At 39.4% G+C, this 25,282-nt stretch overlaps 2 protein-coding genes across 3 annotated transcripts; one reads left to right on the forward strand and one right to left on the reverse strand.

Moving 5' to 3' along the window:
* Positions 1 to 3,783: 3,783 nt before the first annotated feature.
* Positions 3,784 to 8,933, reverse strand: LOC111916263 (uncharacterized). 2 transcript variants are annotated; one of them, XM_023911874.3, is made up of 13 exons: positions 8,593 to 8,933; positions 7,987 to 8,103; positions 7,622 to 7,686; positions 6,660 to 6,759; positions 6,490 to 6,561; positions 6,359 to 6,418; positions 6,154 to 6,283; positions 5,891 to 6,072; positions 5,608 to 5,792; positions 5,396 to 5,523; positions 5,090 to 5,316; positions 4,784 to 5,012; positions 3,784 to 4,686 (listed from the first exon to the last, which is right to left on the reverse strand). In XM_023911874.3, exons 1-13 carry the CDS (start codon positions 8,860 to 8,862, stop codon positions 4,055 to 4,057), a joined length of 2,397 nt encoding a protein of 798 aa, XP_023767642.1. In that variant the 5' UTR covers positions 8,863 to 8,933; the 3' UTR covers positions 3,784 to 4,054. The 2 variants fall into 2 exon arrangements, with proteins under 2 accessions (XP_023767642.1, XP_023767643.1); XM_023911875.3 differs by having other exon boundaries at positions 7,987 to 8,099; positions 8,593 to 8,731.
* Positions 8,934 to 21,517: 12,584 nt separating this feature from the next.
* Positions 21,518 to 23,302, forward strand: LOC111916264 (protein trichome birefringence-like 36). Its single transcript, XM_023911876.2, has 5 exons — positions 21,518 to 21,879; positions 21,969 to 22,140; positions 22,280 to 22,461; positions 22,537 to 22,695; positions 22,766 to 23,302. The coding sequence occupies exons 1-5, from the start codon at positions 21,557 to 21,559 to the stop codon at positions 23,046 to 23,048; spliced, it is 1,119 nt and encodes a 372-aa protein (XP_023767644.1). The 5' UTR covers positions 21,518 to 21,556; the 3' UTR covers positions 23,049 to 23,302.
* The last annotated feature ends 1,980 nt before the right edge of the window (positions 23,303 to 25,282 follow it).

The raw sequence follows: 25,282 nt of genomic DNA on the forward strand, positions 1-25,282 counted from the left end.
CCAAAGAATTATATTTAAAACTAATTGTTATGATCTCAAAGTATAATACTTGGATAGTAATTAGCTACAAATAATACACACATATAGGTTTTTTGGAAAATCACGTTTTCTTGCGGAACCACATTTCCTTCGTGAAACCACGTGTGACTAGCAAAGAATAACACATGTTGGTGAAATTACAAATACTATGCTATATAATATATTCATCATGTTCCCTTGGTTAGATTTTATAAAACATTTTCTGCGTTTTGCATAGCTTTTTGAATAGTTAGTAGGAAAAATAGACTAATTGATGTTTACATTTATTTATAGTATACAATTATATCAACATAATATTTTTTATTTTTAACAAATACAGTAACTAGTTTATAATAAAAACATGATAAATTATAAATATATACAAATATCAACTTCTCTTTTGTTAGTATAGTTTATGATACATGTTGTATAAGCCATATAAGCCGTTCAATTACTACTAAATATGAGGGTCTCTATTGTGCGCTACTATCTTGCGCCTTGACTAGGATCTTTGAATTCCTTTGAATATAAATTACACAAATAGCCCTTATAGTTTTACTTTCTATTTAGAAACCATCCAACTTAGATTGAATTTTTTGAATAGTGAATTTAAGTCTGTTAACTCTTTTTTGTTTTTTTTTTTTAAAACACCTACACTTATTATCTTAAAATTTGGTTGTTTTTGTAGCTCATTATCATACAACTAAATAATTTTAAAACTTAGGATTTTTCTAGAAAAAAATCTACTTATTGTTTTACGGACTAACTCTGCCACAAATCAAAATCCGACCAAATATTTTATGTTATTTACAATTTTTAACAATAAGCTTTTCTTCTTTTTTTTTTGTCCAAACATTGACATTTTTTTCCTAATTTTAAATGTTTTTTTACTGTTTTTGTCCAACATTTAATCAAAAGTTTTTTCAGTACTTTGTTTTTTAATACTTTTAACATCTTATATGATATAGTATCCTGGTTTTATAAATTGTCATTCCTAATGAGAAAAAATACATGTAAGAACCTGCGGCAAAACGCGGGCTCAAATACATATACATGATAGAGAGTAAGAATGATGTGGTAATGGAGTGGTAGACATGGGGTGATGGAGTGTCATTAGGGGTGAGCCTTTAGACTGGAGCAGACCAACGTTTGAATCAGACCGGTTTTGCAGAAATCGTGGACTTTGGACTGGACCTGTTAAGCCTTACTAGGCCCAGATCCAAGTCCAGTTACTGGTCCGGAGGTTTAAATGTTCACCCCTAGCCCTTAGGTGTGACCACATCTTAGAGCCTTTATGTAATATCACACAACCAAGATATAATACTCTTGATTTATGCTCTCTACCATCTCTTTCAAATCAATTCTATCTTGAACATTAAAGTAAATCATAGGATTAAACTCAAAATAACCTTGACAGTTCATCCTTAAGCTTAAGGTGATGCCATGTTCTAAAATCTCCTTGCAAAGTCCTCTCAACATGTTATTCAAAATATCTCTAAGATAGATAATAAAATATAATCGTTCATCGAAAAATGAATTATTAGTTTCAAATACAATATGAAGTTAATTATAAACTTTTCAAATATATGAATTTGTAGAGAAAATGTATACATACATATATTGTTAAAATGATGTGATATGACATTTAGTTTGATGCAATGCAATAAAGTGTATGATTGTTTCACTTTCACAAACCGAATGGGGATTAGATCATCCCCAATACATTGAACTCATATGAATTCAATGAACCGTCACATGTACATTCCACCCACTATACAATTAACAATTTTACCTATTAAACTTTACACTCTATTAAACTCTATACAATTTAATAGAATGCCACATCATTTATGTGTGTGTGTATGGAGAGAGAGTGTAGAGTTTAATGGGTATTGAACTCCCATTTCAATTGAGTGTCATGTCATTAACCCATAATGATGATTTTGAGTTTAATGGGATTAAACTCCCCATTAACAAAAATACTTATAAAGTAATATGTAAAACAACAAAATTACATAATTAAATATCTTACAAATACATGAAATACAAAAATACTTAAACGTATCTTACAAATACATCAAATACAAAGTACATAATTTAATATCATACAAATACAAGAAATACAAAGTACATAATGAAATATCTTACAAATACATTAAAACGTACTAGAAATATATCATATGTTGAGTTACTTTTAGTTTCCATAATACTTTGCCTTTAGAAAACGTTTCATGTTTTCGTCTCCAGGCGACAAGTGTTCCTTTTGCAACAATTTGTTGAGATGCACTAGTTACATTTTCATTAGCTCTCTATCAGTGATTATTTGTTCCTTTTGTTGATCAGCGTCGAGTTTTTTTTCATGACTTCACCTTTAGTATATCTACTAAGTCTCATTGCACGTAGTTTTTCAACAATTTCATTAGAAACCATACATTTCCCTTTTTCTTTTAGCTGCATCTCTACCTGTTGGACGTTGAGTTGTTGTACCACCACTACTTGGCGTCTCGGGGTTGGAGTAGTCCCCTTCTTCAGTAGTCCTTGATCTTTTTGTGCTGCCACCACTTTCTTCATTATCCTCCTCACATGCAGGATGTGAATGTGTTGTGCCATAATCTTTCTGTAAAGCCCACTTCAGAATTTTACACATAACTTCATTAAAAACAGCTAAGTCGTTAAACTTGTTGTTCCCATTTGCCTCATAATATTTATGAGCTTCGTTTTTAATATCTTTCTCGCTCATTCCACTTCTTTTTCAACGATATGCTTCCTGATAGGCACAAACCCACTTTTGGGGCATTTTCGCTAAGTCGTTTACATCGACCTCATTTGATCTTCATTTTTGTTACCAATCTTTCCTGGATTTTCAGCTTGAACTTCGACATATAGTTCACTTACTCGTGCCCATAATGATACTTTTTTCTGGTTTCTGTTACGGGTCTTGTTTTGACTAGCAATACACCAAGATGACATTAAAACGATATCTTCATCAACATCTCATTTATTGCCACGTGGTTGTTTTTCAATGTTTTGTGAGGTTTGAAAATTTCCAGAGGCTTGATTGACATTCGAAAAGAACTAAGAGTTTTCATAGTATTGAGTATTTGGATGTTCTTGAGAGCAACCAAATTCAAATTAAATGTATTTGGAAACGAAAATTTCATGACAGAAAATACAAAATCGAAAGAGATAAGAAATAGAGAATCAGAATTGGATATGAAAATATGTCGATATTATAGTCTATTTATAAGGAAATTTTTTTTTGATTATTATTATTATTATTATTATGTAGTATACATACCTAAAAGATAAGAATTATTATCTAGTTAGAAAAAAATTTGTTTGATATACATATATGATATATCTAATTTATTCATCCACGTATTAGAAAAAGTAATAATAAAGGGGTGGGCGAATGAAGTTCAACATATTCCGTGGAATTGAAAAGGAATATAAACTCACCAACCAAACAGCAAACTTATACCCAACAGGAATAGTCTTAAAGCTCAAAAGGCTTTCTTCCATTTATTCAAATTCAACTAACTATATGCCAATTTTGTTTGATTGTCACAAGTCACAAAACCTTGGGCCTTGGTTCTTAATACAGAAATCAATATAAATATTCCAGAAAATATGTTAAATTCTGTCACATTTATTACACTTGCTACGCATTAAAAATTAAAAAGTCCGATATATCCTATTGTATTTGAATGTATAAAGTATTCTATATATGATACAGTTTCAATAGTATTCTTTTAAGTATCTGAATAACCTCTAAAAGCACATACTGTTCTTATACCATGATATCATAAAATAAAATAAAAACCATTAGTTTTGACTTTGACCTCATTGTTATTTGCAATCAAATAAAACTCTAATCCTACTCCAAAACCAAAAATAACCATCCAAAACCACATACAACTTGACCAGATTACTCTACAAATTCATCTCTCTCTATCTCTTTTTCTTTTTTGCGTTTGCAAACATATCATTATATTTAAAACATTCTCTCTATCAAAATTTCCAAACCATAATTCTGTTATTCCTCATCAGAATCCGGTTCCACATCAACAATATCAGGAATCTCATCCATTGCTGCATCCTCATTGTCATTATCACCTATCGCAAACACAAGCTGCCCACCTCCCTCCGAACCACCCACCGTTTCAAACCTTCTTCCCGCCACATCATTGGCGGCACCACCACCAGAAACACCCTTGGCCACCGCCACCGCCACCTCCACCTCGGTTTCCATGTTCTTCAATGCATTACGATCCGTTTCTTCAATCGACTGTGTCTCTACCAAAATTCCCTTTCCTTTATCTTTAGCAACATTTATTGTTGCCTCAATGGAAACCGCATTTTCTGCTGTGTTCTTTTCTATCTCATTTTCACCATCTTTTACCCATTTTTCATACAGATCATCCTCTTCTGACTCAGCTTCATTTCTGGAGGTGCCACCTGTAACTGTAACTAGGTTGCTTTTCTGAACACCACTGGAATATATGTTGTTCTTCATGAACTTATCTTTCATTCCATTAACATTAACAGGGTATTCAACAGAAGATCCAATATCTATCAAGGGTAGGGCCCTCGGATGTATCAAAACTTCCAAACTCAATAACGCATGTGCACAAAACTCTGCAAGTTTTGTTCCCGTTTCTTGCATGCCTGCATACAGCAATTGTACAATTATATATTAAAAAAATTGAACTTTGATAACAAATACTATAAAAAATTAAATTAGGTTTAATATTTTATTGAACACCTCCACGAAAAAGCTCAAGACCCTGGGCCAGATACGCAGGGCGAAAACGACCAGGGGAAAGAAGAGATGCCAAAAGTGCCCTTAAAGAAGCAAGCTGAAAATCACCCCAACTAGGGGTATAAACGTCATTTGCTTCTTTTGCCCATCCGTTTTTACAAGCATCTGTAGCTACAGTGATAAGAAGCTGGTCTACATTTGACCTCCAGCTCTCAGATCTCAATGCCCCTCCCTACAAAAAATCAAATCAATTAATTTTAAATCAAATCCAATAATAAAGTAATTCATGGAGAAAACAAAAAAACATACCACAGTTAGAAGTGTTTCTAGTGCTCCAAGTGCAGCAATCTTGACAGAAATTGGAACGTGGTTTTTGGGGGAATAAATAATTTGAGATTGATTTTCAAGAAATGAAATTGCATTTTCATGCTTCCTTTTCTTGTTCATAGGCTGTGCTTCACCACCATGAACATGGGTTGAATCCAAGTCAACGGAAGCATTGCTTATGACATCTTCAGCTAGATATATTGTCATCCCTGCTCAACACCAATCATTTAGTTTATAATTTTATATCATAAAAAGATTTTTATATCATAAAAAGAGTTAAAAGCATACCAACCCCCATGGACATCAGCATCATTTTTATGAAACCATAAAGTTTTACCCTAAGTTCGGGTAATTCACATCTTCTGATATATTCTGTCACAAGTCGGATAGTATGTGCAGTGTGTGGCAACAGTTGACTGAAAAAACAAAAACAAATAATGATTAGAAATTATATATGATTATCATTTACAACACATCCAAAATGATTAAAAAAAATATACCTGCGTGCTTCCTTTATAATATCACATAAAATTTCCAGGCTATATGAATGTAGAACAGGAAGTTGAGTGCAAATATATTCTTGTTGCATTGCAGTGAGAGTTGGGTACATGGTTTGTGGCAAGGAACCATCTACATTCAGTACTCTTTCAACTACCATTAGTAATGCCTTAATGGGAACCTTAACCTATGATTTTTTTTTTTTTTTTAAAAAAAAGTTAAAACTTTTTAAATAATTTTACTTAAGGGACATCATAACAAACATATATGAAAGGTTAAAGATACCCGAACAGCGTAGGAAGTTGTAAGCATTGTGGAACAGCAAAGCATGAGTGAAGATATATTAGTGATAGAGAGTCGTTCTGTTGACTTGTTAGAAAGATCAAATACTGTGAGGCCTCCAAGAGGGGCAGGAGGGTCTTTTCCTGGAGGGACTAACGCTCGCATGGTTTCACTTGTTTTACTTTCTGCAGTCAAACACATATTATATTATACCATGTAAGTAATTAAAAAGTTACCAAAATAACCCTGTGTATCTGTTGACTTACCTTCTTCTAAGCCTTGAAATGAATCATTCAGAAGGATGTTTATAGCTATTAAGATCTTGTGAATCATTAAAGACCAGGTCTCCTCATCGCCTTTTGATTTGGGAAGTAAAGATAAGCAAAGAGCAAGTTTCTGGTCAAGGAAGAAAGTAGGTGTGAGTGAGATTTTGTCACCATTGACTGGTCAAAGGATAGAGAATGGTCAAACCTTCAGCATATTAGGATTGCATTTCCCATAGATAAGCTTTGTGACAATAGCTGCTTCAGCCTGCAAAACAATTTTTTTAATAAACGTGGCTCAATTTCTATAATAAATTAAGCAAGAACCAGATAACTTACAGAATCATAATTCTTTTGGAGAGAAGATGGGAAGAAATTCAAAATGGTGCATAACAGACGAACAGCTCCTTCCTGCAGAAATAAACAATCAAATCGGGTATAAGTAAAAGGAATTATAAAAATTAAAAATAAATCTGAAGATGGTATTATTAGTACCAAAAAACACATACAGCATCTGAGCTATCCTCCTGTATCAGCTTTAAAACTGGCTGAACAAGTTTTGCAGCATGTGAAGTTCCATCTTTCTTCATATTTGGAAACCCACTCAATCTAGTAGTAAACAGGGAGAATTATCAGATCTTATATATTTATATCTGAGACAATGTAAATTGTTTATTATATTTATAAGTTATAACGGTTTGACTAAATTTTTTGTAACGGTTTGACTAAGTTCCTTGTAACGGTTTGACTAGTGTGGGTATGAAGAGCGATTTATATTTACTAAATTTATCAGATGAGATTTTAATTTTTTTTTTTTTGCTTTAGACATCTCTCTAGTCTATGAGTTATAAAACTGTAAGTTTTTCCATTTTGATATCCAGTTATATTTTCAATCATTTATCTGAAAAGCCACTGCTTTAACTTTTCTTTCAGAAAAAGCCACTTACACTTATATTTATAAAGCCTTTCAGAAAAACCGTCCGTATTTAAAGAACTTTTCAAAAAGCGTTATTTTTTAAGAAAAAACATTTTTTTTTCAAAATATAACGTAATTTCTGACCACTGAAAATAGTTTGTTAACTAGTATGATTGAGAATGGTTTGTTTTTTGACTAAAACTTAAACTGAACTGAAAAAAAATCGGTTTTTAATAAAAACGGAAAACCAAACCATTGGTTTTTCAGAAAAGGTTTCTTATATATAAAAACCGAGAATAAAAAAATCAAACCTAACAAAAAAACAAAAATTATGTCAATTTATGATATGTTTAATTGATTAAGTGTGTTCAAAATTAAAATAATTATTATGCATTTATGGTTTCTATTGAAAATTATAATAATAAGCATGTGTTGGTCTCGTCCTGTATTATGGGAAAATATGTCGATTTGATTCAAATAAAAACAAACTTTATGAGGGCAATTTTGTCACCATGCACATGTTTGAAGTTTTAGTAAATGAAATTACGGATATACCTTGTAAGAAGATCCGATATCGAGACACAACAAGAAACCTTCACAAAGTGAGATTCTGCAGGAGGCTGATTTAAATGCAAGATTCAAAAATTTTGTCAGATCCAATAACAAAGGGTTCTATAGACTTTAACAAAATCAACTGTATTTCATATTGTTTTTAACTACATTTTCAAGAGTTAGTCAAATAATATAAGGCATTGTTCAAAACTCATAATCTTTGACAATTCAAGAGAGTGACAATGTTAATCCCATAAACTGACATTAAAAGTTAAAACAACCCATAAACCCAAATATTCATCAAAATGTAAGATGATAACTAAGTTTTATTTTAATGGAAATGTAAGAGCAAAATAAAGTCTAATTACCTGAAGATGTGAAAGCAACTTTTGAAACCAAACAGAGTAAGATGCGAGGAATCGTTCAGAACTGCATTCTTCAAAAGTCACCCCTAACAAACATATTCCAGCCCAACATTTATCTGGCTACACCACACATATTGGTTAAATCACTTTTCGTTTTGTCCCAAAATAAATGAAAGAAATGGTTTACGTATCTTATAAGAACAAACTATATCATGTTATAGGTTGCTGAATGCTGATTCCCCCATTTACAGATCGGGATATCAATAATAACTCTACAGTATTGTTTCAAATTCAAACCAATTCTATTTAGCTTAATTTACACGCGTTTATATTGAATTTCACCCAAGATACATCATTATCTTATAGAGAATATAACTAAATGCAGCATTGAAGATGTCCAATGATACAGATGAATCGAGTTCCTGGGGGAAATACGTTTTTAGTGATTTACACACTAAACCCTTTAAATTTTATCCATTATCCTTGTTTTGTGGAACGAAGGGAATCTCGGTTGAATTTTCATAAGGATGGCTGATTTTTTGGAATAGAATATGGAAGAATTCTTATATTGAAAAAATAACTTCTATTGCAGGTTGAAGTAAAACTTACCATGTTGCTAGAGACTAGCATTAGCAAGCGATCAACCCACAAATCAACGGCGGATTTCCATTTTTCAATCAATTTCTTGTTATCATCAGTTTGCGCAACGCGCTCGGACAGCAGGCCATGAGTTTTGATAGCGGAGACAACTTGTGAGAGCTCTAATGGATTTCCCAACTGTTGTTTCTCGTCGGGGATAAGTTCTTTGATAAACGAACGAAGAAGTCTAGGTTTTACAGCGACGTCATACATATTTTGAACATGGTCAAATGCCGCCATTGCTATGAGACCTCCGGCCACCCCTCTACAGCCTCTGACTCTGAGGTTTAGGGAAGAAGAGAGACAAACTAGGGTTTAACTAAACTGCAGCAAGCCAACAACAATACAATTTACACTTAGACCCCCTCAATAGACCTCATATTACATATTGGACCCTTCCAGATCCAGGTTATAAATTTGAGCACCACCCACTCATTACAGCATTTGTTTTATGGGATACTGTTTGATGAATTAAAATAACTAATAATGTTATAGTTATATAATGATATATTGCTGAAAAATATCTAATTAAAAAAATATATAATTAACATATTAATTTTTTTTTTTTAACAAAGTCAAAAGTTTGTCATGGTTGGTAGTGTGATGATGGTTTTGGTCTTCATAATTTACTTTCACCCTCCTCACATTAAACCATATCATTTCCATGGTCCACTGGCGACCATATTCTAAACTTACCTCTAACTTTTTCCTTCCACAATTTTTGTTACTTAAAGATTAAAAAAATGTAACATTATATTATCAAAAATTGTTTGTATAATTCGGAGTCATGAAACTGTTTCTTTCCCACTGCATGCTAATATATTAGTGTCCAACAGTTTTGCTTGTACAAGATCTTTACCATATATCATCGTAACAGTAGAATGGTAACTATTACTATTACTAAACTCTACAAAGATGGTGATATGTTTTGGAATGCGGAAAGAAAAAAGAAACAAGGTGAAAAAAATAAGAATTTCAAAAGAAAGATTATATTGGATAGTGGCATTGCTTCTCGGGCTGAGCTAGAATTGTGAAGCACATATATGAAAGAATTAAGAGATACTTAATGTTTATAATTTGTAAATTTAGCTCAAAAAGCCAAAGTTTGGTGGGGAAGTGAAATATTTTAATATAGCTAATCTATCCAACACAAACATGATATTTTAAACCCTATTTTAATTATGTTTGTCGTTCTATTTATATTTCATTATCTCCAACCTCATTTCATTTCTTGCACCATTTTGGTGTAAAGAATTAGTATAACATCAAATTTAGTATTATATTCAAACATTCATGGTATGAATTATTTGAATATTCTTCTAAAATTAAATATTTTGGAAACAATTATTTTTAGGTTAATATTTCACGAAAAAAAAATGTCTCAAACAATCAAGTACTTAACATTTTAAATTTATCAAGGCACACTAGGATGTAATAAAATAATCATAAACAATGGTACCTAAACATCTTATATACATTTAAATATAAATTACAATCTTGTGTAAATATCCAAAAACTAAAATTTATCTTTAGTCTTGACTAAGTCTATAAATGAGAATACATGTCAAAATACATAGGTTAAATTTGGAAACCCCATAGTATTTCCAATGTTTAACTCTTGAAAATAGTATATAAGACCAACAATCCAATTCTATACTTACACCCCCTGAAAAAAGCAAAACATATCAAAGTTACAATCATGTCAATAGTTAGGGAATAAAACATTTCAAAAGTAACTACACAACTTCTAAGAATAATTCAACAATTTTCAAAATAAGTTATACATATCCTTTTATTCCTAAATCTAAAGTCAAAACGAAGAGTGCAATGTCACGGTGATGATTATAATTAGCGCTCGTACATGGTAGCTTAATCTATATAATACAGGTTCAATGCCAAGTTTAAAAGTTAAGGTGTTACACTCGAGTCCTGGTAAGTTCCCTTCTAACCCTTTAAATTTGAAATTGTGCAACTTTGAAAGCGTTTTGGGGAATACACTGGGCATACTCCATCTGGACATAAACTTTAATCTTTAGGGTTTGGACCCTATATATTGAACCTTAAGTCCCATTTCCAGCCTCCATCACTAGAAACATCCCATTTGAAAACCCTAGCCCCGTTGCTGCATTTTGAAGCTTGAGAGTGTGTTTTTGTGTGTTTCAAATGAAGAAGAAGGTGGTGGTGAAGCTTGGGAGCTAGAAGCAAGCTTGGATATGGAAGTCGTGCATTATCCTCAACCTACATAAGTTATAAAGTTCATACATTGGTGGTTAACTTGATAGATCTTGTTATATGATGATATCATGAGCTTTTGTCCCCAAATTATGACTTTCTTGTGCTTGGCATGCTATAGAATGTATGGGTTGTCCTTTTGAACCTTTTTCCATGTCTTGAGTTATAAAAATATGATCTTGGCCTCTTGGTTTCCCTCCTGCAATTTATTAAGAGCTTTAGTGATTAAGAATAATTAGGGTTTTGTTATTGGGTTTGATTTAGACATGTAGAACCATAAAGTTGGAAACTTTATGGTTTGGAGTGTCATTTGGGACTAGATCTGAGACGTGGAAAAAGTGGCTTAAGGGAATAAGCCCTAAAAGTTGGATCATTAAGACATCGTGTACGCTAGACATATGTTGCATGAGGCCCGATTTAGATTGGGAGTACGTCGGGCGTGCGTGCCGAGTACGCTGAGCGTACTCGGTCTGGGTTGACCAAGTTTGACTTTGGACCCTTTTGGAGTATTTTGGATTATCATTGTGTAATTGGGTCTCGGTTTATAGTTTAGGCGAACGGTAGAGCGGTGTGAGTAGCAGAGATCTGTGCGGTCATCCTTTTTATTGTGAGGTGAGTTCTCTCACTATGTCATTGGGTCTTAGGCACCAAGGGCGGCCCATTTATTGAGTTTATGTATCCTAAGGTGTAGGATTTTTATGATAGTTTTATGTGTGATTTGTGTGTGTGTGTGTGTGTGTATATATATATATATATATATATATATATATATATATATATATATATAGGGCTTAGGGAATATGTGTGTAACGACCCAATTTTCACATCCAATTTTTTTTTTGTTTAAAAACGTTTCATTATAAAATATTAATAACTAAAAACATCGTTTGATCAACCATAACATAAAGTGAACCATGTCTGAAAACCAAAACATACAACTAATCAGAATATCAAAGTATCGATCCTAGTGAAACTCGTAATGCGGAAACAGGAGAGTGTGTGTGTGACATGCTGCTACCGCACCAACTCCTTTCCCCTAGCTGAGGAGGTACCTGAAACCAAAACTGAAAACTGTAAGCACAAAGCTTAGTGAGTTCCCCCATAATACCCCATACCATGCATACACATAATCAACCAATGTTCAGTTATGAGTTACGGGCCTTACCCACACTCGGGAAGATACGGGCTCTGCCCACACTTCGCTAGCCGGGAGATACGGGTCTCGCCCACACTTGTGAAGATACAAGCCCTGCCCACACTTCGTTATCTGGGAGATACGGGCCTAGCCCACACTCCAACCTCGGAGAGATACGGGCCCTGCCCACACTCAACCGCTAACCCATAACATACAAGTATCACACAGACAACAAGTATAAGCAACTCTATCATATTAACGCATATATCATACTTAACTAAACCTAGAGATACGGGCTCAGCCCACACTCTGGTACTAGCATCTCGTCTACGCGGGTCGGCCTTGGTGCCTTAGACCCATTCCTACTGGAAAGGAAACTCACCTCGAAATAGCTGCTGGTCTGTGTGGGAACTGATCACCTACTACTGCTGCTGCTGCTCCGGAAACCCTCCGGCTGCAATTCCCACAATATATTCAATCAACACATTGCTCACTGACTTTTGGGTAAAATGACCATTTTACCCCTGACCTTGCCCTAAGTCAAAGTCAGAGTCAACTTTCAGTTGACCCGAATCGCCGAGTTGGCTTTCCAACTCGCCGAGTCCCTACTCAAGCGACTGCCCTGAATCCCGATCCTACCCGTCGAGTTAGGCGACGACTCGACGGGTTCGCCTTCATGACCAATATTCAAGTCCTTCATCCTACTCGCCGAGTTGTATGAACAACTCGTCGAGTTCATCTTCATCCGATGAACACTCATGCTAAGACTCGCCGAGTTGTATGAACAACTCGTCGAGTCTGTTCTTGATCTAAGGAGATTGCCTTGAACTCGCCGAGTCAGGGCATTGACTCGTCGAGTACCTCCATAGATAGGTTAAGCTTCCGACTCACTGAGTCACACCCTGTGACTCACTGCTCACTCGATACTACGAAAAGGGGACAAACTCGGAGACTCGCGAGCAGACTCGCCGAGTCACATGAACGACTCGCCGAGTCGTTGCCATGCACTCCTAAAATATACCGATTTGCTCGATTCCAGTCCATGCCATTCATAGATCTGGACTTCTAGGACACGAATCACACGTAAAGTTTCCAACTTTACGTGTGGATATTCACCAATATGGATTTTAGGGCTCAAAATGTCTCAAAAGGGTAGATCTAGGGCTAACAAGCAACATGGGGCCAAAAAGCTAACAGGTCTGAGCTCCTGGAGCTCAATCTTGCCTAGATCCAGAGGCCAAACATCTTATTACGACATATAATGCACATACAAGCTTGGGGATTTGACCAAGAAAGACCCAAATGAAGTACTAAGCATAGAATCATGGGGAAAACGGGTTATACCTTAAAGGAACTGCTGGAAGAACACAATAATTGCCTGGATGGCTTCCTTTCTTCTGGATCTACTTCCTTCCTCCTTTAAAGCCTTCAAAAGCACACAACAAAACTTCAAATCTTCTAAGAACAAGCACAAACGAGGGTTGGGGAGAGAATGGGGAGAGAATGGGGGCTGGCTTGGGGCGGATAAGTCGCTTGGATAGGGTGCAAACCCCTGAAACTTAGGGTTTCATCCAACAGCTATGACTCGCCGAGTCCAGGATATGGACTCGTCGAGTCGACAACTTAAACGTGTCCCGGGTCCCGCATCCACTCGGCGAGTCGGACCTATGACTCGCCGAGTCCAAGGCTAAAAGAAAGGAAATACTTCAAATAAGATTTACGTACCAGGAACCGGGTGCTACAAATCTCCCCCACTTGTTTTAGACTTCGTCCTCGAAGTCTGCTGCTCGATCCTGAAATAGCTCGGGGTAATGCTCCATCATCTCGTCTACCGGCTCCCAAGTCCACTCCGAACCCTTACGGTGCTGCCATTGCACCTTCACTAGCTCCACCCTCTTGTTCCTCAAATCCTTTGACTTCCTGTCGAGGATTGCGACTGGGCGCTCAATGTAATTCAGGCTATCGTCAACCTGAATATCCTCTAATGGCACTACTGCTGAATCGTCCACTAGGCACTTCCGCAACTGAGATACATGGAAAGTGCTGTGGATCTGGCTGAGCTCGGCTGGCAGATCCAGCCTATACGCCACCTTGCCCACCCGGGCTACGACCCTGAACGGTCCGATGAATCTCGGGCCCAACTTGCCCCGCTTCCTGAATCGGATGACGCCTTTCCAAGGCGACACCTTCAGGAGAACCATATCCCCGACTTGAAACTCCAAGTCGGATCGACGCTTGTCGGCGTAACTCTTCTGCCGACTCTGAGCAGTATGAAGCCTGCTCCGGACCTGTTGGATCCTCTCGGTCGTCTTGAGCACCACTTCGGTGCTCCCCATGACTCTCTGGCCAACTTCACCCCAGCATATCGGGGTCCTACACCTCCGTCCGTACAACATCTCGAAGGGAGGGCGGTCGATACTCGCGTGATAGCTGTTGTTGTAGGAGAACTCGGCCATGGGAAGATAGGTATCCCAGCTACCACCGAAGTTTAGCACGCACGCCCGCAGCATATCCTCCAGAGTCTGGATGGTCCGCTCGCTCTGGCCATCCGTCTGCGGGTGAAAGGCAGTGCTAAAATGCAGATGAGTGCCCAACTCGTCATGGAATCTCTTCCAAAATCTGGAAGTAAAACGCACATCCCTGTCCGAGATCACCGATACCGGCACCCCGTGCCGCGCCACGATCTCTCTGATATAGATGTCGGCCAATTTCTCGGCCGATATGCTCTCTTGAATCGGGATAAAGTGAGCACTCTTGTTCAATCGATCCACGATGACCCAAATCGAATCCACTCCACGTGCGGTCTTGGGAAGCTTCGTGATAAAATCCATCGTGATATCTTCCCATTTCCACAGTGGAATATCCAACGGCTGCATCTTGCCATGCGCTCTCTGATGTTCGGCCTTGACCTTCCTGCAGGTCAAACACCGCTCGACGTACCATGCCACATCCCGCTTCATGCAAGGCCACCAATAATCCAGATGAAGATCCCTATACATCTTCGTCGCCCCGGGATGAATAGAGAATCGGGACTTGTGCGCCTCCTCCAACAAGGTCTGGCGCACACCTCCGTGATACGGCACCCACACCCTACAGTGTGATGTCAATAATCCTCGGCTATCATAATCGAGGGAGGAAACCTGACCCACTACACGCTCGCTCTTCCGATGCTCCTACTTGATAGCCTCCTGTTGAGCCTCCCGAATCTTCTCAAACTGGGGAGTCACCACGATCATCCTCAAACAGACGTCCCTGATCGGCGCCGCCTTGCGGCTAAGCGCATCAGCCACCACGTTGGCCTTCCCTGGGTGGTAAAGGATCTCGCAATCATAATCCTTCACCACATCCAACCACCGACGCTGCCTCATGTTCAGATTCGGCTGATCCATGAGGTACCTCAAACTCTTGTGGTCCGTGTAGATGGTACATCGAACCCCATAGAGGTAATGTCGCCAAATCTTGAGGGCAAAAAACACTGCCCCCAACTCCAAATCATGTGTCGGGTAGTTCGCCTCGTGAGGCTTGAGCTGCCTCGAAGCGTAGGCAATGACATGCCCTCTCTGCATCAGTACCGCGCCCAACCCAGAAATGGACGCATCACAATAAACCACAAAATCCTCCACGCCCTCTGGCAGGGCTAAGATCGGCGCCTCGCACAATCTCTGCCTAAGTGTCTCAAATGCAGCCTACTGCTCGGGTCCCCACCGAAAGACCACGACTTTCTTCGTCAGCCGCGTCAGGGGCACGACTATCTTGGAGAAATCCTGAATAAACCTCCGATAGTAGCCTGCCAATCCCAGGAAACCCCGAATCTCAGATGGAGACTTCGGAACCTCCCACCTCATCACGACCTCGACCTTGTCCGGATCGACCAGAATCCCGTTCTGGTTGACGAGGTGTCCAAGAAATTGCACCTCGCGCAACCAGAACTCACACTTGGAGAACTTGGCATACAAGCTCTCCCTCCTCAGGGTCTCCAACACCTCTCTCAGATGCTCCTCATGCTCCTCCTGGGTCTTGGAATAAACCAAGATATCATCGATAAAGACTATCACAGACCGATCCAGCATCGGTCTGCACACGCGGTTCATGAGGTCCATGAACGCGGCAGGAGCATTGGTGAGCCCAAACGGCATCACCACAAACTCATAGTGGCCATAGCGCCTCCGAAACGCGGTCTTCTGCGCATCCTCCTCCCTGACCCTCATCTGATGATAACCCGAACGCAAGTCAATCTTGGAGAACCAAGATGCTCCCTGAAGCTGGTCAAAGAGATCATCAATCCTCGGAAGCGGGTAACGGTTCTTCACCGTTACCTTGTTCAGCTCCCGGTAATCTATACACATCCGATGCGACCCATCCTTCTTCTTCACGAATAGAATCGGGGCTCCCAAGGCGAACTGCTCGGACGAATGAATCCCTTGTCTAGCAGCTCCTGCAGCTGTGTAGACAACTCCTGCATCTCGGGAGGAGCCAATCGATACGGTGCTTTGGCTATCGGAGCCGCACCGGGGATAAGGTCAATCCTGAACTCCACCTGTCGCTCCGACGATATCCCAGGTAGCTCCTCCGGGAAAACATCTGCAAAATCCCGAACCACCGGAACCTCGCTCACTGTCGCCTTACCCGCCTCCCGGGTATCCATCACATACGCGACATAACCTGCGCATCCCTGCTGGAGATAGCGCCTAGCCCTCGCTGCTGAACATACAGCGGGTCCACACTGCGGCCTCTCGCCATGAATCACTAACTCTCCCCCGCTTGGGGTCCTGACCCGCACTAGCTGTTGCGCGCAGTCTATCACCGCCCCATTAGGTCTCAACCAATCCATGCCAATAATCACCTTGTTCCCACGCAACGGTATGGGAACCAAGTCTACCAAGTAACGCTCCTCGAACAACCGCAGAACGCAATCTCGGAACACCATCGATGCTCGCACCGAACGATCATCAGCAATCTCTACCTCTAAAGGACAATCTAACTCGCCTGAAGTCTCATGAAACCTCTTGCTAAGCGCAAGAGAAACAAACGATCGGGATGCACCCGAATCAAACAATACCTGAACTGGGATGCCGTTCACATGGAACGATCCTAAAGCATACATATACATACGGAGCACATATCAATATCATAACATCATAAAACAAAAGATAGAGGGAAAGAATCATACCCGTCACCACATCGGGTGCGGCGCGTGCCTCCTCGGTAGTCAACTGGAATGCCCGGCTCCTCACCACCGGAGCCTCTGCCCTGCCTTGCCGACCATTTGTGATCCGCAGGGTCGCTGGAGCTGGCGCCTTCACCGGCGTTGAAGCTGTCAACTGGGGGCAATTGGCCTTCTTGTGGCCCCTCTGGTTGCAGTGAAAACACAGCAACTCTGATGTCTGAATGACTGCTGCCGGAGCAGTACAATCCCTTCTAAAGTGCCCTGCCTTGTCGCACTTATAGCAGCCCACTGATCCCGTCCTACATGCTCCCACATGCGTCTTGCCGCATTTCCCGCAGCGGCTCGGTCCTGACTGGCCTTTCGGCCTACCATCTGATCCCTTGGGCTTCTTCCTCGAAGCCCCTCCTGCCTGTCCCTCCTCTAATTTCCATTTCCGGATGTGCTCCAAATCTAACTCCCTCTCCCTCGCCCTGGCAATCATAGAGTCCAGGGTGGGGCAAGCTGAAAAACTAACATGCTTCCGGATGTCAGCTCGTAGCATATCGTGATAACAAGTCCTCCTCATATCCTCGTCACCAGCGTACTGGGGCACCAATAAAGCCCTCTCCCGGAACTTGGCGGTGATCTCCGCCACAGTCTCCGTCGTCTGTCTCATGTCTAGGAACTCCCTGGCCAGCTGCTGAAGCTCGACAGCCGGTGCAAACTTTGCCCTGAACCTGGTCACAAAGTCCGACCAGGTCATCGCCTCGACAGCTGAGGCTCCCAACGAGTCACCCACTGACTCCCACCAATCCCGGGCTCGGTCCCGTAAACATCCCGCTGCATACCTCACCTTCGACCCCTCGGGGCAGAAGCTAGTCAATTGGGCAGACTCGATGTTTGCAATCCATCGCATGGCAGCAATGGGGTCTTTCACCCCATGAAAATCCGACGCACCACTGCCCCTGAAGTCCTTGAAGGATAGTGTGCGTGATCCCGACTGGCTGGATGCCAAGTCACTCTTGAATGCCCGAAGGCGATCCTCCACCAGCTCCATAATCCCTTCCTTGATCGGCCCGAAGATAATGGGAGTCGACTCAAGGATACCCCTGGTGATCTCTGAAGCGATGAACTCGCGTAGCCCCTCATCTATCGGCTCGGAACCTGATCCCGAGCCGGACCCCTCTCCTGATCCACCATCCACTGACCTCGAACGAAGTACCACCATTCTGCAATACATAAATAACATTCATTAGTAATACTGATGCTCCTTGAGGAATCATATCTACCACAAGTTCCCTGGTCTCATCTTGGCCTCCCTTGGTTCGGGTACGGATCCTCTGCTTTCAGTAGTACGGGCCCATACTACCTTCCACATCTATCCGTACCTTCTTCAAGGTATGCCTTGACTCCACCAGATCCCTTTCACTAAGACTGATCATTACTATACTCATCCCCGGCTCGCCCTAGGGGAAATCTCCGACTCTACTCGAACCAGTCCTCAACTGCTGCAGGCCTCCTTGTAATGCCAATCAGCCATCACCCGAATACCATCACATGTGACGAGACTCGGATAATCCTTCGAGTACCTGACTCGTCCCTACAACGGTTGGACTCAAACAAGAGCTGTGTAGTAGGATCAATTCCGGTACTCTAAGATTATTCAACTATGATCACATGTGACGTAACGTATTCGCCTAATGGCTAACTCCCATTATTCAGAGTCCCACGTAGCACGAAGCAAGCAGCATTCAGACAAGGGTAACAATCTCAATTAACTCTATCCACTTTCAGGAACTGAGCTAGCATAAAGTGCTAAGCTCATACTACCAGGCATAACCTAATCAGGCTATCCTACTTACTGTCTACTCGATAACTAGCATGCAATTTCTCATACAACTGAAACACAAATAGTAGGCACATAAGGCATCACTCCTAGATCCTTAGTCCTATTCTAGCATGCTGTTCTACGAAAGCTGATAAACACAACATAAACTGGTATGGGTACTTTGGGGAATACTTACTTGAGCTCGGCCGGTCGCGCACATCACACACTTCGTTGTTTCTCAAAACTCTTTTCTCCATTTTAGAAAACATTTTCTTTTAGAAAATCTTTTAATCCCTTGATTTGAGTCCAGACACTCCCGAAGGTGTGTCCGAATCCCTCAAACCAGGGCTCTGATACCAACTTGTAACGACCCAATTTTCACATCCAATTTTTTTTTGTTTAAAAACGTTTCATTATAAAATATTAATAACTAAAAACATCGTTTGATCAACCATAACATAAAGTGAACCATGTCTGAAAACCAAAACATACAACTAATCAGAATATCAGAGTATCGATCCCAGTGAAACTCGTAATGCGGAAATCGGAGAGTGTGTGTATGACATGCTGCTACCGCGCCAGCTCCTTTCCCCTAGCTGAGGAGGTACATGAAACCAAAACTGAAAATTGTAAGCACAAAGCTTAGTGAGTTCCCCCATAATACCCCATACCATGCATACACATAATCAACCAATGTTCAGCTATGAGTTACGGGCCTTGCCCACACTCGGGAAGATACGGGCTCTGCCTACACTTTGTTAGCCGGGAGATACGGGCCTCGCCCACACTTGTGAAGATACGGGCCCTGCCCACACTTCGCTATCTGGGAGATACGGGCCTAGCCCACACTCCAACCTCGGAGAGATACGGGCCCTGCCCACACTCAACCGCTAACCCATAACATACAAGTATCACACAGACAACAAGTATAAGCAACTCTATCATATTAACGCATATATCATACTTAACTAAGCCCAGAGATACGGGCTCGGACCACACTCTGGTACTAGCATCTCGTCTACGCGGGTCGGCCTTGGTGTCTTAGACCCGTTCCTACTGGAAAGGAAACTCACCTCGAAATAGCTGCTGGTATGTGTGGGAACTGATCACCTACTACTGCTGCTGCTGCTCCGGAAACCCTCCGGCTGCAATTCCCACAATATATTCAATCAACACATTGCTCACTGAATTTTGGGTAAAATGACCATTTTACCCCTAACCTTGCCCTAAGTCAAAGTCAGAGTCAACTTTCAGTTGACCCGACTCGCCGAGTTGGCTTTCCAACTCGCCGAGTCCCTACTCAAGCGACTGCCCTGAATCCCGATCCTACCCATCGAGTTAGGCGACGACTCGACGGGTTCGCCTTCATGACCAATATTCAAGTCCTTCATCCTACTCACCGAGTTGTATGAACAACTCGTCGAGTTCATCTTCATCCGATGAACACTCATGCTAAGACTCGTCGAGTTGTATGAACAACTCGTCGAGTCTGTTCTTGATCTAAGGAGATTGCCTTGAACTCGCCGAGTCAGGGCATTGACTCGCCGAGTACCTCCATAGATGGGTTAAGCTTCCGACTCACTGAGTCACACCCTGTGACTCACTGCTCACTCGATACTACGAAAAGGGGACAAACTCGGAGACTCGCGAGCAGACTCGCCGAGTCGTTGCCATGCACTCCTAAAATATACCGATTTGCTCGATTCCAGTCCATGCCATTCATAGATCTGGACTTCTAGGACACGAATCACACGTAAAGTTTCCAACTTTACGTGTGGATATTCACCAATATGGATTTTAGGGCTCAAAATGTCTCAAAAGGGTAGATCTAGGGCTAACAAACAACATGGAGTCAAAAAGCTAACAGATCTGAGCTCCTGAAGCTCAATCTTGCCTAGATCCAGAGGCCAAACATCTTATTACGACATATAATTTCCAATCGTTACGGTTTCATTTTGTCACATCTGTGTAACTTTTTATTTTTGTATATATCTAGATAAAGAACTTATTAGAATGTTCATATATGACAATTATGATCGATTGTAACTTGCTATAGCCGGTCATAAATGTTATATATAAACATTTTCAAAAAGTCTATTACCTAAACGTGTAAAAAAATAAATTATCCAGATGCGAACAAAATAAAAAGGTAACTAAGATGATAACTCCATTTTCCGATAAAGAACTCTGACTCCATAAACGTCATGGCATATGACATATTATATAATTTTTTTTTTCTTTTTTTGAACTTTAACACATAAAAAACGAATTATTATAAAAACTAAATGAAATTTCTCCATTAGATCACAAGCTTTAGTTTTCATTATTATTATTTTTTTCATTTTTCAAATGTGAGTGACAGTCTTTTCTCATAATAACTAAATAATTCTTAAAAAATCAAAAGAATAATTAACGAGTGAAAAAAAAAATGTAACTAATTTATGGTAAAACTGTGAGTCCAATTCACCACCGCATGTCATGCCTAAATTGAACATTACTTATTACAAAGTGTCCCCACCTGCAAATATTCTGTTGCCACTCTATTCTATATACAATCACCACCATTCCATTTGTTCCCTGGCTTTTAACATTCATGGCTTCTTCCTCCATGCTTTTGTCGTTCCTTACCTTCTCATTACTCCTCGGCCTCTTTAATTCATCACAACTCGAGATTGAGGAGTTATCATGGCTGGATGACAACAACGATGAAGAGATCAACATGGTCCAAAGTCGCCATGATTCACTAAGAAAATGCGATTTTGTATCTGGAAAATGGGTGTATGATCAGACATATCCGCTTTATGATGCATCCACTTGCCCGTATCTTAGTACCAAAGTTACCTGTCAAAAAAACGGGAGGCCAGATTCTGATTATGAGAAATGGAGATGGAAACCTCATGGTTGCAACATTCCTAGGTATGTATATAATGTATTTTAACTTCTATTATTAAAAATTGCTCTAAATTTATACATTATAGTTAAACTGATTAAATCTATCATTTCAGATTTGATGCATTGGAGTTTCTTGGAAAAATGAGAAGGAAAAGAATAATGCTTGTAGGTGATTCCATAATGAGAAACCAATGGGAGTCTCTTGTTTGCTTAGTTGAATCTGTTGTGCCGACCGATCGCAAAACGGTCACCTATGCGGGCCCTACCATGGCCTTCCACGCCTTGGTGAGACCATTTTTCTTGGTTTTTTTTAGTAAGGCTTTGTTTTAATGTTTGGTAAGACCATGTTTTCAGATGTTAAATGATATCTCGATAAAAAAATTTTAAATAGATTTAAGAAAATGAAGTTTGATTGCTTGTGCAGGATTTTGAGACTTCAATTGAATTTTGTTGGGCACCACTTTTGGTTGAATTGAAGAAAGGGCTTGGAAACAAGAGGATTTTACATTTGGATTTGATAGAAGAGAATGCCAAGTACTGGAGAGCTGCTGACGTGTTGGTCTTTGATTCGGCACACTGGTGGACCCACTCCGACAAGTGGACATCGTAAGAAAAGAAACAAGTAGTCGATGCATTAAATATTTGTACAGTACAACCCCTTGATCCGATCGACATTTTCAGGTGGGACCTACTAATGGACGGGAACCACGTAGCCCAAAACATGAACCGAATGGTCGCATACCAAAGAGGGCTTCGAACATGGGCAAAATGGGTCGATTTGAACCTCGACCCACGTCAATCCCGGGTCATATTCCGGACCATGTCACCTCGCCATAACAGGTAAGTACACTGGTAGTTGTACCATGTGCATGAGAAGTTGTACCTTACACATTGAAAGTTGTACGTACAGGGACAATGGATGGAAGTGCTACAAGCAAAGGGAGCCATTGGGGTATGCTAGTCACCCTCATGTACCAGAAGAGGTGATGGTGCTTAAAGGTGTGATTAAAAGAATGAGATTTCCGGTTTATTTGGAGGATATAACCGGGATGTCGGCTCTAAGAAGAGATGGACACCCATCGGTTTATTTTGCACAATCTGGTGGGTCAGACCATGGTTCGGCTGATTGTAGCCACTGGTGCTTGCCTGGGGTTCCTGATATATGGAATGAGATGTTAAATGCTATGCTTTGAGAACTAATTCCTTAGATTAATTATGTTAATCAAGATTATGTAGTATGATGGTTTATTTGCAATGTAACTTTATCCTGTTGGTAGTTAATTAGTTGGTTTGGTTTGTTTATTTTGTCTTAAGCTCTTGGGTTCTGAATTCCTATGTACTTGAATTGTGTACTACTTTTGAAAAAAAATGTTCTAATGTAGAAACTATAGATGTGTTTGTAGGTATATAGTTATATACCATATAAACAACTCGTATCTTCAACTCATGTATGGCTTAATTACTACAAAACTGTATGACTGGTCAAATGTATCTTTAACGAGAAGAAAATACTTTTTTTTGGCAGGAAATCAAATTTAGTTACTAATATTAAATAATTATTATTGATAGGTAAAAAATAAGATCGAAAATCTATCAAAAGAAAATAAAAAACAGGTTTTGAAAGACAAACTAATATTTAAAAAAAAAATGTTATATTTCTTATAAATGTAACAGGTGTGTTTCGTGATTAGGAAACAAAAAGTGGATCAGATACACAAAATGCATGCATGGAATGGTTGTTTAAGGGTCAGAATGGATCATTTTTAGTCGCGCTACCAGTCTACCACTCTCAATATTTTTCAGTTTTTTAGCATCATATATAAGTAATGTATTATAAAGTTATGTTATTTCTTATTACACTTACAATCTATGTTTTAATATAAAACGATTTACGAAATTAAAACCATTAACATTCAACTGATTTAACTTTTCTTTTTTTATTGTAATTTTTCTAGCATTCCCGTTTGTCCCAATGTCCCATTATTATTAATAAATTCCGTATTTGCAGCCGTCATGTTCGTCAACGTTAATAAATGGTATTTTGAATTCAATCTGAGGCGACATACCAATTATCTCCTTTATTGTTCATCGTGGTAATGGAAGGCTTATACATGACTATTGAAAACTCGGTTGTGGCTGAACTATATCGTGGTGCTAAAGTGGGGGAGAAAGGTATTATAGTCTTTCACTTATATTATGCATATATGATGTCTTATTTTTTGAGGAGTTGTAGGAGAATATATACTCAATATTATTCAGGTTTTCTTATCTTTTCTGACTTCGGGTTTGTAGATTAATCTTCAAATATATCTAAATTAGATGTTAGTGGTTTTAAACAGTTGGCGTTGATTACTAATTGTGGTTTGGAGAAATTTCTTTTCACGTATCCTGGACTTCCAGTTGAATCAAATATGCCATGCATTTAAGGGTGGAAGATGATTGTCATTAGATTCGAGAATAAATTATCTAAGTATAAGAAAAAAAATGTTTTCTATTGGTGGTTGATCTATTTTGTTGAAATTTATCTTGGATTCCCTTTGTATATATTATACGTCTAAAATGATGGTGACGGTGGATTAGGATCCTTAAGATTGGTTCTTAACTCTAATAGAATGCGCTTTAAAATAGTTGGTTCTATCGATTAACTTTCACGTATTCTCTTTTCTACTCTTAAAAAATGAGTAGGTGATGGCTCCTTTTTAGGAGGCTGTTTGGATTCAAAATAATTCTCTGGCGAATCGGTTTCATAGATTATTTTTGGAAAGAGACAGAAATTGTTGTATTAAATAAATTGTAAACTGTACATATGATTGGCCACGTTAATCCACTCCAAGACCCACGTGAGAGGTCAAATGCCAAACACCAACGATATTTTGGGTGTGCCAAGGTTTGAACATTGGACCTCATTTGTGGAATTTCACTCCTCAACTAATAAGGTACCGTCGTGGGGGCCAAAAAACATTGTATTAAAGAACATTATGGTGGAAATGTTTGGTATTGGAATTGGCGTCACAAGGCAAGAGAAAGAGCCAAAGATGCCTAATTTTCAGGTTTGATGTATTTAATTGGGTCTTTTCAATCAGCAACAAGATAAATAGGTTTGAATGGGAACTGATGCGTCCCCGAGTTCGCCTTCCATCGTCTATAAGGGTAGTTGCTTCCTTATTAATATGGATAACCTAGAGACAACAAGCAAACTCGTAAGCCGATTGACTGTGAGGGGATCCCGTGCCAACGCTCTGATGACAAAGTCAGAAAAGGCTTTATAATGACAACATCGATATATCAAATCGCGAGGGAGTGAAAGTATTTAGGATATAATCAATTGTGAACAACTAGTAGAAGGTGCATTGTACGTACCTTGGAGAATGCTCTTCGTTGTTTATTTATAGCTGATGTTAAGAGGATGTAACCTCTACCTATGCCA

This window comes from Lactuca sativa, chromosome 2 (assembly GCF_002870075.4).
Source record: "Lactuca sativa cultivar Salinas chromosome 2, Lsat_Salinas_v11, whole genome shotgun sequence".
Classification (NCBI taxonomy): domain Eukaryota; kingdom Viridiplantae; phylum Streptophyta; class Magnoliopsida; order Asterales; family Asteraceae; genus Lactuca; species Lactuca sativa.